At 41.6% G+C, this 18,902-nt stretch overlaps 1 protein-coding gene across 1 annotated transcript in view; it reads left to right on the plus strand.

Annotated features, from left to right (window-relative positions):
• Positions 1-18,902, plus strand: part of nek11 (NIMA-related kinase 11) — a 311,548-nt gene that overhangs the window by 230,641 nt on the left and 62,005 nt on the right. The window contains exon 15 of the mRNA XM_028817897.2: positions 10,515-10,611. Within this exon, the coding sequence (XP_028673730.1) occupies positions 10,515-10,611 (97 nt within the window). The remainder of the gene's footprint in view (positions 1-10,514; positions 10,612-18,902) is intronic.

An 18,902-nucleotide genomic window follows, 5' to 3' on the forward strand; every position in this document is an offset into this window, starting at 1 on the left:
TTCTCAGCCATCTGCCAATAGCGTCCCTTGTATGAAATCAACTGGGCAAACCAACTGAGGAAGCATGTACCAGAAATTAAAAGACCCATTGTCCTCAAAAACCCGCGAAGCAGCGAAAAATCCGCGATATATATTTAAATATGCTTACATATAAAATCCGCGATGGAGTGAAGCCGCGAAGGGCGAAGCGCGATATAGCGAGGGATTACTGTATTCTCAGTTAGTAATATGGATATTTAAGAATCCTTATCAACGTCTGTGTGTCGTAATCCGATATTATACTGGATTTATTTACATCTGCTGAATTCAAAGAGTTCACAGAAAGAAATGGGATCTGGCATGTGACAATGCCCCCTTATCATCCAAATATAATATCGGATTACGACACACAGACGTTGATAATGATTCTTAAATATCGTTTTTAATAACTGTAAAATTGTGTCAGTTTCTCATTAGGTTCTCTCCGTAAAGAAATAGAAACAAAAACCTTTTTTTTTTTTAAGAACTTCCTTTTTCCTTCTAAAATCCCACCCACTAACATTCTACAGGAAATTACTAACAACAGGAATGTCAATAGAAATGTAACTTGTTACTGAACATACAAATACACAACACTCCTTTCCCCCAGTTTTAAATATCTTTGTAACGTTTTGGCCTAAGAAGAGCTCTACGGGGCCTTAGTGACACCATAGGCTGCGGGGTCTTAACATCCACAGGTTTACCAGTTTCAGGGGTTGGTGTCACTACTGTATCATCTGTAGTAGATTCAGAAGAAGTTGGTGTTTCTGGGCTACTAGGAGGCCGCTGAACAGTGGTGGCTGGCTGCTGCATTGACTCTGCTTTGGTCACTGGCTCTTCATCCATCATCTGCTCTCGAAGCTGATCAACATGGCAACGGCAAATGTGTCCATCTTCTGTTTGCACACGGTAAGACACCGGGCCAGTTGCCTCTTGCACTACTGCTGGCACCCATCATGGTTCTCCTACAAAATTGCATGCATATACTGTCTGTAAGGGTCAAAATTGCCTAAACACCCCCCCCCCCTGCTTTTGTGCTAGTTCCTCTTGCTTCATATTCATGTCAGCTTGAAAGTCTGGGAGAAGGCGATCAAGTGCAGTGGTCAGTCGTCTTTTCATTAGCAACTCTGCCGGACTCTTCCCTGTGGAAGAGTTGGACATGGTGTGCTGAGATAGCAAAAATCTTGCAAGGCGTGTTTGCCAATTACCAGCTATGATTCTCCGTAGAGCATCCTTTGTTGTTTGTACCATTCGCTCTGCTTGCCCATTTGAGGATGGATGATAGGGGCCATTGTCACATGCCAGATCCCATTATTATTATTATTATTATTATTATTATTATTATTATTATCATCAACAGATCCTCTCAAGCTCAGATAGATTGGATGGGAAGCATCTGCAAATTGTCATCTTATGGTCTGCACTCATGATCTAAGAGGTTTAAGTCTGAGCCATTCAAGGACAGTTATCGTTTTTCCTTGTTTAACCCGTTTGATTGTCGGTTAAGAGCCAGACAGGGCTAAGTGAGTCTCCGCAGAAGATGTCAAGTCTTCTTTGAATCAAGTCTGTGTGTAGTGTTGCGTTGTTGAGATGTCCATTCTGTGTTGTCTCCTAGGGTCCCATTAGTGTCCGAGTATGAGGTGTATCTTGTATAAGTGTAGTATTTGTGCTTGCCATGTATGTGGGACACTGTCAAATGATTTTTTGCTGTTATTATTATTATTGACAGATCCTTTCAAGCACAAACAGATTGGATGGGAAACATCTGCAAACTGCCATCTTCAGGTCTCTGCCCTCGTGGTCAATGAGGTTTAAGTCTGACACTCAAAGTTTTAGATGTTTCAGGTTATTTTCGTGCTGGAAGATGAACTGTCCCCTCATTCTGAGGTGGTATGCACTCTGGAGCAGGTTTTCTTCAAGGACCCCTCTGGATTTGGCTGCATTCATCCTTTCCTCAATTCTGATCAAATTTTCTCTCTGATGCACCCCTGTAGCATGATGCTGCCCCCACCATACTTCACCGTAGGGATGATGATATACCGGTGTTGAGCAGTGCCTGGTCTTCACCAGACTAAGTGCTTGGAGTTCCGCCCAAAGAGTTCAGTTTTTGTCTCATCACACCAGAGAGTCTTTTTCCTCAGGCTCTCAGAATCCATGAAACTGTCATTTGTGTTATCATTCAAGAGGGGCTTCCTTCTGCCTGCTCGATCATAAACACAGGATTGATGGAGTGCTGCTGAGTTGGTCATCCCTCTGAAGCTCTCTTAGATTGATCTTTGGGTTCTTGGTCACCTCTCTGATCAAGGTTCTTCTTGGCTGGTTACTCATTTTGGCCTGATGGCCAACTCTAGGTGGTTCCAAACTTCTTCCATTTCACAATTCTTAAGGCCACTGTGCTTCTGGAACACTCAGAGCTTTACAAACAGTTTCCTTGATCTCTGTGTCATCACAATTTGATCATGGGGGTCTGCAGAGGGTTCCTTGAACTTCATGGCTTGGTTTTCCTCTTGACATGCATTGTGTATTGTAGGACCTTCAGTACAAAGGTACACGTGTGCCTTTCTAAATGACGTCCAGTGAATTCAGTTTACCACAGGAGGACTCAAATCAAGTTCTAGATGCCATCTCAAGGAGAAGGAAAGCAAACAGGATGGACCTGAACACAACAGGAATACTTCTCAGAAGGAGAGAGAGAGTTCACTTTTTGATTTTTAATGAATTGGCAAACCTTTCTGAACACATTTTCACTTTGGCATTATGGGTTACGGAGTGTGGACTAATGGGTAAAAATGGCACATTTATTCATTTAACATGAAATTTAAAGCCCAGTAAAGTGTACAGAAAGTGAACCTGTCTGAGTATTCTCTGCACAATTTTATGAACATCCACTCAGCTGTTTTGGAGTCTACCATCGACCACATCCTGGCACAGAGGGTTCTCATTGAGTGCTAACACGAATATCGGCAGAGTTTCTTTGCAGCCTTTGTTGATTTTCATGAAGTGTTCGACTCAGTTGATTGAGCTGCCCCGTGGGACATCCTGAGTGTTCGTGGGATCCCCTCAAGGTTTCTGGATATCATGGCTGGCCTGTACACTGGTACTGTGAGTGCTGTCTAGAGAAGAGGAGGCAGAACCTCTGCATTTTTCCCAGTTAATTCTGGGGTCCATCAGGGGTGTGTTCTTCCTCCTACTCTGTTCAATGCTTACATGGACTAGGTGCTGGGCAAAGTCGTGGGGTCCAGCGGCTGTGGGGCATCTGTTGGTGAAGAAAGATTCACGGATCTTGACTTTGCTGATGATGTTGTGATCTTTGGGGAGTCAATGGAGGCTCTCATCGGGGCTCTCGAGAGACTGAGTGAGGGTCTGGGCTTGCGAGGGTCCTTATAAAAACCAAAGAGCCAGGCCTTTAATGACCTCTTGGGCATGGCCATCAGCAGTGTGTCTGTCTGTGGAGAGAGTGTCGACCTCGTCGAGAGGTTTACTGACCTTGGCAGTGACATTCATGTTTCTGGTGACTCTTCCTATGAAGTCAGTAGACGGATTGGGAGAGCATGGGGGATCATGAGGTCGCTGGAAAGGGGTGAGTGGCACAAAAGGAAAAAGGTCCAAGTCTTTAGATAGATAGATAGATAGATAGATAGATAGATAGATACTTTATTAATCCGAGTCCTGGTGCTCCCTGTTTGTGAGACATGGACGCTATCCAGTGACCTGAGATGAAGCCTGGACTCCTTCAGTACTGTATCTCTTTGGAGAATCCTTGGGCACCGCTGGTTTGACTTTGTGTTGGTCACAGAGTCCTGAATGAGGCACATGACCTGCATTGTGAGGGAGCGTCAGTTATGGCATTACAGCCATGTTGTGCAATTCTCCTAGGGTGATCCAGCTCACATGACCCTCATTGTTGGGGACCCGAGAGGCTGGACCATGTGTTTTCCTGGGGGGTTGCCAACCGGGATCGCAAGCTGTTTCGTTGTGTGGTGGGTGCGGCAACACGCTGTACCAGTGCATGCTCCTCAACTTGACTTGATTCGTGATGAGGACTGGGGCTTGCAAGCGCTCCCCATGAATGAGGAATTCCCAGTAAGTGCAGCTAAGCATGGTCTTATAAAGGTGTGTAGGTGGCCTCAGCAATGGCAGATGTGTCCTTAATCCCTTTCTTTTCAGTGCCAACAGAGTCCTCCTCTTTTCTCCTTTAGTCTTTCCCTCTCAAAAGAATGTGATTCCAGTGCTTGAATCAGACATATAACTTACGGGGTTTTCTCATTGAACAAGCTCATTTTTCTAAGAACGGTGAACTTAACGTAACGTATTTGCAAGTGAAGAACTTGAACGTGAGCTAGTTCAGTTTTAGGTGACATTCTGGAACTGGTTTAGGTCCAGATTAAACATTTTGCCCTACCCTATAATGAGGGTAGGGGTGGAGCCAAATTCAAATACGGTATTCGGTGTGAGAATGCTAGGGGTCGCTGTCGCCCCATTAAACCCAACAGACAGACGCAGACACAGGTTAAAAGCACTCAGAAGTATTTATAATTCTTCCTCTTTCTAAGCAGTGCGTCCAAAGCACCCCGGCCACAATAAACAGGCAATACAATAAATAAACACAATAATTCTCTCCTCCATACCTCCCAGCAAGCTCTGTCACACTCATCCCGACTCCGGCTTGCTTGCTGGGTCTCCAACAGTCCTTTATATAGTCCTTGAACTTGAAGTGCTTCCATCCTTCCATCCACATGACTCTTTATTACCTCCGAGTCAGAAGGAAAACTTGCAATTTTTTCAACCCGGAATTACTTCTCTCCCCGTAACTTTGAAGTACTTCCGGGCTATGTAATGTAGCAGTTGAGGTATCGATCCACCTCTTGAACCCTCAGGTACCACTCCAAACACCAGGTAAAAGCACAAGACTTCTTTATTTTACAATGATCACGTGCACAAAGCACCCCCCACTCCACACTACTCATATAACTATTACAATTCTCTCAGTACTCACTCCTCCTCTCCCAGACACTTAGCCACCCTACCTCCCAGCTCAGCTCAGTGTCTGGGCTTTCCCAGAGTCCTTTTATACACCCTGACCCGGAGGTGTTCCTGCCCAACAGCCCACAATTCCTTATTCCTTCCGGGTCAGGGTAAACAGTCCATATCTTCACCCTGGAAGCACGTCGTTTCTTCCTGTCCCGGGATTATGATGCACTTCCGGGTTATAGGGCATATATGAGACCCCGGGCCTCCCGACAGCGACTCCCAGTGGTCCCCAAGGTATCCAGCAGGGCTGTGCATAAAAACTACATAGTCCATGAGGCCCTGCTGGAATTCGGGGCTTATCCATGCTGTCGGGAGAGCTCCTCCTGGCGGCCTGGGAGTGAGGGCCGGAATAGGAAGCCGGCCGTCCATCACAGTAACCAGTAGGGAATCCCCAGTCTCCCTGTAGCGTCTCCTAATGGCCATACCCAGCAGGGCTATGTTGCTGAACTCCAAGTCCCATAGTGCACTGTGGGCATCTGGGGCACCGCTACAGTCCAGGGAAGCTACCAACTATCATCTTGGGGGAGGCAGTGTCCTTGATCAGTTGCCTTCCCCCACCTTTCCATTCCATGGGCATCCCAGCCAGGTTGAACTGCCAGCTGTCTCCCACATCGGATAAGCACAAATAGTGGATTTTTACAAATATTTATTTCGTACAAATATTTTGCCATTTATTTGTATTCGGAAAAAAGTAACTTCAAATCAGCGCTGTCTGTGTCTGCCTGCTTGTGCTTAAGCTTCATACCCGCTGACACGAGCACGCGGTGAAGCTCCACTTTCACTTTTAGGAAAATGTTGTGCTTCGCGAGGCCACTTTATATTTTTCCCCATTGGACATGCAATACGTGATGCGAATTTTGAGGTTAGTTCACCTACACGCTGGCTCCAGAGTCACCATCTGTATGACACGGTTGGAAATAGAGCGGTAATTTATATGTATACTTACATCGATTTAATTTCTTTTTTGACTGGGAGGATATTAGCATATATGGTTATATGTGTTTGTTGCTGGGTATAACTCAATAAGGTGTATTTAAATTAAAAAGTCTTCATAATTATTATATTTTATTCAAGAACACTGCATTAGCCTAATATAAGGCATGCAAACTTGAAAAAAGTAAACTCATGGGTCATTTATTCTCACTCCTTAAAAAATACAAAATGAAGTGAACATGAACTACTGTATATACAGGTGCTGGTCATAAAATTAGAATATCATGACAAAGTTGATTTATTTCAGTAATTCCATTCAAAAAGTGAAACTTGTATATTAGATTCATTCATTACACACAGACTGATGTATTTCAAATGTTTATTTCTTTTAATGTTGATGATTATAACTGACAACTAATGAAAGTCCCAAATTCAGTATCTCGGACAATTAGAATATCAATTAAGACCAATGCAAAAAAGGATTTTTAGAAATGTTGGCCAAATGAAAGGTATGAACATGAAAAGTATGAGCAGGTACAGCACTCAATATTTAGTTGGGGCTCCTTTGGCCTCGATTACTGCAGCAATGCGGCGTGGCATGGAGTCGATCAGTCTGTGGCACTGCTCAGGTGTTATGAGAGCCCATGTTGCTCTGATAGTGACCTTCAGCTCTTCTGAATTGTTGGGTCTGGCGTATTGCATCTTCCTCTTCACAATACCCCATAGATTTTCTATGGGGTTAAGGTCAGGCGAGTTTGCTGGCCAATCAAGAACAGGGATATCATGGTCCTTAAACCAGGTACTGGTAGCTTTGGCACTGTGTGCAGGTGCCAGGTCCTGTTGGAAAATGAAATCTGCATCTCCATAAAGTTCGTCAGCAGCAGGAAGCATGAAGTGCTCTAAAACTTCCTGGTAGATGGCTGCGTTGACCTTGGACCTCAGAAAACACAATGGACCAACACCAGCAGATGACATGGCACCCCAAACCATCACTGACTGTGGAAACTTTACACTGGACCTCACGCAACGTGGATTCTGTGCCTCTCCTCTCTTCCTCCAGACTCTGGGACCTTGATTTTCAAAGGAAATGCAAAATTTACTTTCATCAGAGAACATAACTTTGGACCACTCAGCAGCAGTCCAAAGGCGAGATGCTTCTGACGCTGTCTCTTGTTCAAGAGTGGCTTGACACAAGGAATGCGACAGCTGAAACCCATGTCTTGCATACGTCTGTGTGTGGTGGTTCTTGAAGCACTGACTCCAGATGCAGTCCACTCTTTGGGAATCTCCCCCACATTTTTGAATGGGTTTTGTTTCACAATCCTCTCCAGGGTGCGGTTATCCCTATTGCTTGTCCACTTTTTTCTACCACATCTTGTCCTTCCCTTCACCTCTCTATTAATGTGCTTGGACACAGAGCTCTGTGAACAGCCAGCTTCTTTAGCAATGACCTTTTGTGTCTTGCCCTCCTTGTGCAAGGTGTCAATGGTCGTCTTTTAGACAACTGTCAAGTCAGCAGTCTTCCCCATGATTGTGTAGCCTACAGAACTCGACTGAGAGACCATTTAAAGGCTTTTGCAGGTGTTTTGAGTTCATTAGCTGATTAGAGTGTGGCACCAGGTGTCTTCAATATTGAACCTTTTCACAATATTCTAATTTTACGAGATACTGAATTTGGGACTTTCATTAGTTGTCAGTTATAATCATCAAAATTAAAAGAAATAAACATTTGAAATACATCAGTCTGTGTGTAATGAATGAATCTAATATACAAGTTTCACTTTTTGAATGGAATTACTGAAATAAATCAACTTTGTCATGATATTCTAATTTTATGACCAGCACCTGTACTCTCAGTTAAGTTCTCCCACACATAAGTCAGGACTTGATTTTATTGTATAACTAGCAAAATACCCGCGCTTCGCAGCGGCGAAGTACTGCCTTAAAATTGTTATTAAGAAGAAAAGTAAACATTTTTAAACTGAGGGAAAATATACAAATAATTATTTGTTAAGGATCTCTTTGTATACCACGTTGTCAGTTCGGCCCTCCGGTTGTAATATGACCAAGCTGTGCGCTGAGCTTACTCTTGAGCATGCAACATACAACTTGCGGATTTGCCTGCGAGTATTTAGCGAGAGCGTGTCTAGTAACTTGTGGATTTTTCTGCGCCATCCTTTTTCATTGCTTTGCCAAGGAAGCAGCCTTTTTATTTAATCCACGGGTTCTCCGTTGTTTCAGTGTTCGTTTATTACGATTGTTAGAGTTCTGTTTGTATACCACGTTGTCAGTTCAGCACTCCTGTTGGAATATGACCAAGCTGTGCAAGCTTACTGTTGAGAATGCAATGTATAGTTATACAGGAGAAAAGCAATCTTGCCTCAAATCAATGGCAATCTTTTGTAGGTCTATGAACTTAATTTATGCCTGTATGCGTCAGTCGCTTCATATTCTTTTCCTACCTTATCGATTGTGTAATGTGTTTTTTGAACATGTTTAATTCATCGAAGTGATCACTCGTGCTGCGTTCAGTCAGTTCACATGAGCCGCTCTCTTGTGTGATGTTGCGATGTCCACGGCTTTATTTAATGTTAGCTAAGACCCGGCACTTAAAAGTTTCTCGCTACAGCAATTTTAACTCCGTTACAAAGTGATTCAAAGTCTCGTTTATACCTCGTGTCTTTCTCATTAAACTTGTATCTCACGAATATGGTATTGCAAACGGCAGGGGGAGCATTTCTATAAACTTAATTTAAACTTACGGTTTACACCGTGCTTTGTTTCCGCAGTAGCTGCACTTATAAATATGCTTCTATGCGTCACTCGCTCGCTTCTTATTGTTTTGTTGCCTTCTCAATTGTGTAATGAATGTTTTCGTCAGTGCTTTTTGGGGCTGTTCCTTGTTTTCATTTCACTTGATTACGTAGAAGGCGTGATGACGTGATACGCGACTCTGCCTCCCACAGCCATCGAGCTGCACACCATTACACTATATGGACAAAAAAGAGGTTCCAGTTATGACCATTACGCGTAGAATTTCGAAATGAAATCTGCCTAACTTTTGTAAGTAAGCTGTAAGGAATGAGCCTGCCAAATTTCAGCCTTCCACCTACACAGGAAGTTGAAGAATTAGTGAGTGAGTGAGTGAGTGAGTGAGTCAGTGAGGGCTTTGCCTTTTATTAGTATAGATTTCCGGTATTTTATATGTCGGTTGTATAAGTCGAATTTAGAAAACTCACCCTATTGGTCCAAGAGATTACGATATGCTAACGTCCACCTGAGAGAGTCACCACGGAGCACACAGCCTTTTTTTTCCTACGTGAGTGCAGCAATGTGCTGTATTGTGAATTTCCCATTGGGATTAATAAAGTATCTATCTATCTATCTATCTATCTATCTATCTATCTATCTATCTATCTATCTATCTATCTATCTATCTATCTATCTATCTATCTATCTATCTATCTATCTATCTATCTATCTATCTATCTATCTATCTATCTATCTATCGGCGTGTGCTGCTAACCTATCTCTCTCTCTATTGTGCCTACGTGACCATACGGTAACACCCAAACTATTCCGAAGCGACATTTGCTCCGAGTTATGTTTTTTGGTATCTCACACCCTCGTACACCTTTATCGTAAGAGCATCCCTTATCTACGATGGAGCGTTCAGTCAGAAGAAAATATGAAGCTGGTTTTAAATTAAAAGTCGTTGAAGCAGCGAAAGAAATTGGTAACTGCGTTGCTGCAACAAAATTCGATGCGTCTGAGAAACTGGTGTGAGATTGGAGGAGGCAAGAAGATGTAAAAAAAAAAATTTAAGTGTCACATTTTTGAACAGGCGTATAAGTCGGGTCTGATTTTTATGATCAATTTTTCGGGTTTCAAGACCCGACTTATACGTGAGTATATACGGTAGTTCAAAATTGAAATGGTGCTCTATGAACGTGAATTTATTCATTTTAATCTGTGTGAACTGAACTCTGAGTGAGTTCTTGTGAGGTGTGAACTTGCACAACACTGTTAGCTACTGACTGGGAGCAGTTCCTGAAGGCCGTGAGGAAATCCCGCCCTCCAAGGGCGATGCTGTCAATCACCGCCTTTTCACTCTCAGTCCTGGGGTGAAGGAAGCTGCCACGCATGTGGTTAAATGTGTGAAAGGCCAGGCGGTGACATACAATACACACGTGACACACATTTGTACAAAATACAATACAATATCATACCAGCCTCCATGAAGCCATTGACTGCAACGATGAGAAGCCTTCTCCTTCTTCCTCTTCATGTCTTCCCACTTCTTGTGGGGTCCATGTTTTACCATTCAAGTCTTGTTGAGTTCCAATCAAATCCCTGCAGCCATATTCAGATCTGCCTTGTGGGCTCAACTATTCATCACATCTCTGATCTAATGGCCCACATTTTCTTGAAGAACACCTTAGACAGACTTGGATTTGGTGTCCTAGTCCCTGCCATTATGCTGGTGACAACGAGGGAGGTTCAACCTAAAATGTGTGTTCATTGATTTTCAGGTGCAGCGACAGTCACTAGGAGGGTTCCAGCTGTTCCCCAGGGGTCTCGGGTTATCAACTGCACTATGGCAGAGACCAAGATGAAGCGCATGAGGGAGTGAGTAGATGTTCACTTTTAAGAACAATTCAACTGAATTTAATTTTTTTTTGTATACAGAAACCTGATTTGTGTTATTTTAGTGATATGTGCCTGTAATATTGACTTATGTTTCACTCTTTTAAGGCTAATTGTTGTTTTCCCTTTGGTCCCAGGGCTGAATATTTAAAAAAAAAAAAAAAAAATCTGAGTTTTCTAAAAATCAAACAAAGCAATGGCTTCACACACAGATCAACATAAAATACTTATGGCAAATGTCACTCTGTTTTATATTTCACGAGCCTCTACAGTATGTAAATTCACATAGTTATTACATATTACATACCTTTTTGACAACAATGAGGGTCTCTCTTTGAACTGCCTTTCCCAAGGGTTTTTTTGGGAGTTTTTCCTTGTCTTCTTAGAGAGTCAAGGCTGGGGGGCTGTCAAGAGGCAGGGTCTGTTAAAGCCCATTGTGGCACTTCTTCACTGATTTTGGACTATACAAAAAAAATAAATTGTATTGTATACCTGTTTGTTCACGCTTTCTGGAGCAAAAAAACAGCTTGAAGCAGTCAAGTGGCTGGTGGTCCGTCCTGTCCAGACAGAATGTTTCAGTTCTGTCCATAGACGTTCGATGGGATTCACATCAGGGCTCCAAGAAGGTCACTTTAGAATAGACCTATGTTTTGTTCGTAGCCATTCTTGGCTGCTTTCAGCTGAGTGTTTTGGCTCCTAATCCTGTTGGAGGGTCCATGACCCGTGACTGAGACGAGCTTTCTGTCCCTCGGTCGGGAATGTCTTCATAGTCTTGAGACACAAGCGAGCCTCCTCCATGTTTCACAAGCAGGTCACCTTGACTTTTCAGGCCACTCTTTTGTGCTCTCCGGAGCTTTGTGGCTTCCAAAGCAAAGTAAACCTTTCTATTTTTATAAAGATTTTTTCGGCCCTTTGGGTATTTAACAGGCAACTTTTGAAAGTGATTTGGCACCTGTGCTTTCGGGACTCCCGTACCTCACAACACAACTAAACTGCGTAAACACAAAAGTTATTCAAAAAACCAAATGTTGAGAGTTAGAATTATAAACAGTGCTGAGAAAGGTTTGCACAAAGTCTGTTACAAATTAATTGTGGATGACACATCGCGCCAGCGTATAAATCATCACATCGATGATGTCATATGGTGTGACCTCCAGGACACAGCCCTTCACAACCACTGTCACGTCATAACGGTGAAGCTACAAAGTGGTATCGACTTTTCCAAATCTCTTTGCATAAAGTCATGTCTCGCGGGGCTTGAAATTTTCTCTCTCAGGATTTCACTTTCATCAAACAACAAATCTTTTAATTCTCGCAGATACACCTCTTCATTGGGAAGAAACACTACTTTTCCCTGATGGCATCTCGAATTAGATGATCTACAAGTCTCTGACTTAAAGTTTAAATCCAAACAATATCTACACACTTCTGTCCTATCACCTTTGTCCATATATTCAATCTCTTTTTGCTGTTCCATTATTTCACCAAGTAATAATTTCCATATGTTTGCACTAATGCGATCTTTACTATCAGTTTTTTGAGACTTTCGAATTTTAGTACTTTCATTATCTCTAACCTGCTCTGCATGTGTATCTCGCCAACATTTTTTAATTCTTTACGACGTTCTAGTTTGTCCTACTCTTTTTCTTTTATTTCCGGCCTCAGGCATGGTTAAATCTCTTGGCACAAAGTTTCGTCTCGCAGGACATGAAATTATCTCTCTGAAAAAGTCTTGTCTCGTCCCAGGCTAAAAAGTCTAATTTCGTACCAGGATTTTTTTTATATAATAGAGAGATATATTTTAACAGAGAAATAACATTCCATAGAATTGAGACAAATTTAGCATATCAAAACAAAATTCGATCCTCATCCAAGAGAAAGAGAGAAGAGCCAGCGAGCAATAAGCTACTTTATAAAAGGAACAAGAAAAGAAGGGTATCGTTTTCCCTGAAATGGAAGCTTATTCTAAAATGTCCTTGATTAAGTCTGGCAATATTTAAAAAAAAAAGTTTTTTAGAAATCCTCTAAGTGAGAATTTTATTTTTTCCAATTTCAAATATTATAGAACATCAGTTACCCGCTGACTTAAGAGTGGTGTGCTGGGATTCTTCGTGGGAGTCTATGTGCTAATATTGAAGTAAAGGCAATTCCAGTTTGTTTGTCCTTTTCCACTTGAAGCTCCTCTGTGAGCCCACCACACACTGTCCAGGAGCCAAAAATGTTGTGTACTCCCATTTCTACACTCAAATCGCAATGTATAAAACCTAAACTTGAAGTAAAGCCACGCACATTTTCAAAGGTAGCTCAAACCCTGGCATATGCAAGTTCTCCTCGGTTTTGCAAACTGGTGGCACCCAGCGTCAAAGCAGTGCTACTTTTTAGATCCACGTCCCTGACGCAATTTTATCAAATACACTGAAATTGACCGCATATTGTTTATTAGTTTAAGGCATCTGATTGTAATTAACCTGTAACAATATGATGGTTCACGGAATGGCCAAACTATTCCAAATACTATCGCTGCTTTAGTGTTGTTACTCCCACTTCACCTTCTTCTTCTTCTTTCAGCTGCTCGGGGTTGCCACAGCGGATCATCTTTTTCCATATTACTCTTACTGCACCACTCAGAGTATTTATATCACTGTATCTGAGTGTGGAATCACAGATCTACAGCAGCTGATCGGAAAGAGAATTATCGGTATACAGCATCAAGCACATGCTGCCTCAGCCATGCTGTCTATTTGAACTGCTCTCATATGGCAAACACTTCAGAGCCTTTCCTGTATGGACCTCGCGGTTCAGAAACAGCTTCATCCCAAGGACCATAAATGTACTCAATCAGTCCATCAAGTGCTCCTTGTAGAACGGTTTGTACTTATAAGTACAATCACCTCACTGTAAACTTGCAATACAGCTATAATATTACACAACCTGAGCCACTTTATAAAGCGTGTATTTACATATGATGACAATATCATTTTTAAGATTAATTGCAGCAAAATATGTTTATTACATTATACAAATAATATGTTAACATCATTTAAATAATCTATATTGTTAATAATTAAACATGTGAGGACACGGTGTCGCAGCGCTAGCAAGGAGCTGGCGTCCCGTTGTTCCTGCCTCGCGCTGTACTCTTGCTGGGGCTGGCATGACACTGGAAGGACAGATGGATAGAATAATTAAACATGTACTATGAAGATATTTTAATGTTCCTTAAAAGTTTTGAATAATCGACGTTCTAAGACTACAGATGGCTTGGCTTCTATTACAGAGCTGATTGTGTGGCAATTGGTTACTTGGGGAAAGAAAAGGAAGGACAGGAATTGGGGGTTAGTACGTTTGAGAGAGACAGTACTGCTGCAATAAATTATTTCATCGAGGGTCGCGCACGGTACAGCAAGGAACAATCTCTGGACAGAGTGCCAGCTCGTCACTATCACTGTGCCACCGTGTCCCCATGATTAATAACATGCTTTAACTCCTATTATCATGAAAATGATATCAAGTATACATCTCAGTAGTTAAATTATTCAGAGAGCTGTAATATCATGAATGTAAAAGATTCTGTGTCCTGTCGGAGGAAGAGAAAGCCCGTTTAAGAAGCACGTAGTGATTCACACACACAGAGCACATAGCAGAACACATAGAAAACAAAGCATTTAACGTGCTACTTTAGTTACGATGAGATTTGAGAAACTAGTAAGTTAAGCAATTTTAAGATGAAGTTTATGATGTTATACTTTAATGACAAAATAAACTATATGATTAAAGTGGAAATTTCAAGATTAAAGTTCCGTGCTTTTTTCCCCACCGTGTCCCTATTTTTTTTTTTCTGTACCCTAATAAGCTTTCATATGACACTCAGATGGTGGGCTATGACTCACCTTTTCTTGGCAACTTTGATATGTGACAACTTCTTTTTTATTTTGGGTACTGTGTGACTTGAACTTGAACTTTCGAGTTTCTCCGACACTCTATGTCACTCAGTCAACTTCATTTTGTTAACCAGTTTATACCCCTGGTTAAACCAATAAATAGTATGTTTTTCTTTGCCTCCACTTGGTATTCGCTGAAATTCTTCTATTTTCCCCCGTGCTTTTGCCATTGTCTTTTCGCAGATGGCTGCACTTAAGGGCTATTTATATTGATTTGCATATTCAAAGAGGCATAATTCTGGGAGGAATTTGGGAGTTGCAGCAGGCACGTGCGTTACTTTTCGTGATGACCAGGATTTATGGAGCAGAAGAACTTGGAAGCTGGTGTTCGCACAGATTTATGCTTCTGGATTTTTTTGTGCGTACGCACATTTCCGCTTTTGTCCGTAGGCCATGTTTTAGTGTGAATTCTACACACGGTGTTATGCATGAGGCCCCAGGTGTTCATAGCTTATATATTTGCTGCCCAGTAATAAAACTGAAAGTTGGGTAGTGCCATGCCACCTTCTGCTTTAGGTCATTGTACAGTTCATCCAGAACACGGGGACACAGTTGGAAACTTGTTAAGGAAGTTTTTCTTTACACAAAGAATGATAGACACTTGGAATAGGCAACCAAGTAGTGTGGTAGACAGTAACACGTTGGGGACTTTCAAAACTCGACTTGATGTTTTTTTGGAAGAAATAAGTGGATAGGACTGGCGAGCTTTGTTGGGCTGAATGGCCTGTTCTCGTCTAGAGTGTTCTAATGTTCTACAGTAGAGTCGCCCTTTTGAAAGTGTGGATGTTTCAAATTCCAAATAAATGAATTATGATTGAGTCTAATTTCTTAAAAAATGATTTGTTAGTGTATATGGGGAAGCTTTGAAATAGCAAAAAGAAGATTGGGAAGGATATTCATCTTAACAATGCTAACATAAAGTGGAAGGTTGACCATCTAGTCACGTCCTGTTTAAATTTTTTCCATGCAGACAGTAAAATTTTGTTGAAAAAGAGCTTTGTATTTGCTTGTAATATTTACCCCTAGATAATTAAACTGACCTGCTAACATAAATGGGGAGGTGTCCAGTCTGATTTTACGTGCTAGAGAATTCACTGGAAAGAGCATGCTTTTATTCAGATTGATTTAAAAATCTGCTAATGCTTTAAGGACTGCTGACACAGAATGTTGTGGGTCTGATATATGCAGTGCCATATCATCTGCATATTTTCTGTTCAAGTCCTTCTCTGAAAATCCCTTTTATCTCTGATGCGTTTTGAAACTGAACAGCCAATGGCTCAATGGCTATTGCAAAAAGAAATGGTGATAGGGGGCATCCTTTTTGAGTACCATGTTCTAGTTTGAATTATCTGAAGTAATGTTGCTAATAAAAACTGAGGCTTCTGGACTGGTATAAAAGTAATTTGATTCATGCACATATGTTTGGGCCGAATCTATCTATCTATCTATCTATCTATCTATCTATCTATCTATCTATCTATCTATCTATCTATCTATCTATCTATCTATCTATCTATCTATCTATCTATCTATCGATTGATCAGGTGGTCCAGATCTAACTATGCAATTATTGTATTGTATTACATTAAAAGTTGCATAGTTAGATTTGGACCACCCTGTATTTTATATAGTGCCTTTCCTATCTATCTCTCTATTTAAGGCTGACTGTATTTTGCTTTTCATTTCCCGTTGACCCTCCTTTGCTTTCTCACTTTTAAGTTCTGTTTTTCAGATGTTCTTTCTGTTTCCCCATCCTGTCCAGTTCTCTCTTTTCTTCTTCGCTTCTATTTTCACAATTCTGATCCTTAAAACTTTTATTTATTAATATTTTCTGTCTTTGGGGTGCCGTGTTGCTTCCGTGCCCACTTGAGTTATGGCATCCCCTCCTTTTCACATGTTGTAGTCCAAATGTCTCCAGTATTTTTATTTTTTTTTGCGATCCCAAAATGTCAGGTGTGTGCGGTGGGTGCACTGAGTTGTGGATTTTTCCTCTAAAGTAGGTCAGAGTCAAAAAAACCGCAGAAGCAGTCAAAGTCCTGACATTCATTTGCAATCCCCACAGGATGCTTGGCTGAGGGAAACGACAGCACCAGTGAAGTCGACTCTGGCCTCCTCACGACGTCCTTTACATTTACATTGTAAGTCTGGCTTAGTGATGAAGGCAATGGACTGAAAAGCACGAGATCTCAGTTTGATGTTTACCTGTGTGACCCTCGGTGAGTCGCCTAACTTGCTTGGGTCAAGATTGCAAAATATTCAATGTGGAAAAAGACAGCAGCTAAATAAAGAAGTAAATCAGTGTGACACAAAGCCGGTCAAACAACGAGCTCGTTGGACCCCAAGTCTTTTCTTGGTAGTAATGCTAAAGGAACTTTCTGGAGCTCTTTGACCAGTAAAGTAGACTGCTGGCCATGTTGAACCTCAGAGAGTGCCATTCATTGCTTTGTCTCCTTGGCACTTTTGTGGCACACTCAGGAAGAACTCAGTGTGGTGGGAGTCACAAGACGTCTACTAAAGCAGAAGTTTGGGACCAACCAGGACTGAGGGGGTAATAAGAGAGGCAGATGTAAAAAAAAAAAACAGTTGTTAATGTAAATGTCTGCACTAAACAATACAATGTAGTCCTGAGCTAAAACAATTCTTATTGTGAAGAAGCAAAGAAGAAAAAAAATACATAGATAAAATTATGGTGCGTAAAACAACACAAAGGCTGTTACCCTGATGTCTCGCTCAGTTCAGGAAAGGGGATCAGCAGCCATAAAAAACTGAACTCTGTTACAGCCCATGTCAGAAATGCGACTCCGCAGAAAAATATAAATCAAATCAAATGTCAGGAGCCATTTTTGGTTCTCTGGAGCATTGGATACATAGAGCTTTGCAGAAGGAAAGAGGAGGAAATGAAAGGAAGGGACACAGCACACAACTCAGGAGGATGACTGGGAAAACTGGAAGAGTGGACGTGACTTATAGCAACGGCTACTTCAGTACGACTGTAACTTTACGTGGCTCGTCCTGTGGCCACAACAGCAGGAAGGCGAACCTTCTGAAAGTACAGCCGTGTATCATTCATTGTTACAGAAACGTGCTTAACTCCCATTCAGTGTATGTGCGTGTGTGTGTGTGTGCACTTAGGTCTATCCATCTCAGAGCTCACTACAGTAGAAGTCACAGGAGGATCTGCTGAACCTTTTAGTGCACTGGTGAGGCCTCATCTGCTGTCTTGGGTGCAAGCTTGGCCTCCAGACTACAAAAAGGATATAGATAGATAGATAGATAGATAGATAATGAAAGGCACTATATAATAGATAGATAGATAGATCATGAAAGGCACTATATAATAGATAGATAGATAGATAGATAGATAGATAGATAGATAGATAGATAGATAGATAGATAGATAGATAGATAGATAGATAGATAGATACTTTATTAATCCCAATGGGAAATTCATAGTAGCACTAGAAAAGGATTTAGGAGTCGTAGTGGACTCATCACTATCAACTGGCAGACAGTGTTCAGAAGCCATTAATAAAGATAACAGAATGTCACTTTATATAGCACCATGATGTGTGGAGTACAAGTCACAGGAGGTTCTGCTCAAGCTTTATAACACACTGGTGAGGCCTCATCTGGAGTCCTGGGTGCAGTTTTGGGCCCACCAGACATAGCAGTGCTAGAAAAAGTCCAGAGAAGAGCAACCAGGCTGATTGAGGGCTACAGGGGATGAGTTATGAGGAAAGATTAAAAGAGCTGAGCCTAACGCTTGCATTAGGTTTAGGTCTTGTTAGGTTTGAATTCACAATTGGAGGTCTGAAAATCGAAAGTCCACCTTATGAGAAGGATTTAGGAGTTGTAGTGGACTTAATACTATTGTGTTCTAAAGCCATTATAAAGACTAACAGAGTGCTAGGTTATATAGCGCCTTGATGTGTGGAGCAGAAGTCCCAGGAGGTTCTGCTCAAGCTTTATAACACACTGGTGAGGCCTCATCTGGAGTCCTGGGTGCAGTTTAGAGTCCACCAGATATAGCAGCACAAGAAAAATTCCTGAGAAGAGCAACTAGGCTGATTCAGGGCTACAGGGGATGAGCTATGAGGAAAAATTACAAGAGCTGAGCCTAATAGTTGCATTAGGTTGAAGTCTTGTTAGGTTTTAATTCACAATTGGAGGCCTGAAAATCAAAAGTCCACCTTATGAGAAGGATTTAGGCATCATAGTGGACTCAACACTACTGTGTTCAGAACCCAATAAGAAGGCTAACAGAATGTCAGGTTATATAGCACCTTGATGTGTGGAGTACAAGTCTCTCTGAAAATCAAAAGTTCACCTTAT

This window comes from Erpetoichthys calabaricus, chromosome 13 (genome assembly GCF_900747795.2).
Source record: "Erpetoichthys calabaricus chromosome 13, fErpCal1.3, whole genome shotgun sequence".
Classification (NCBI taxonomy): Eukaryota; Metazoa; Chordata; class Cladistia; order Polypteriformes; family Polypteridae; genus Erpetoichthys; species Erpetoichthys calabaricus.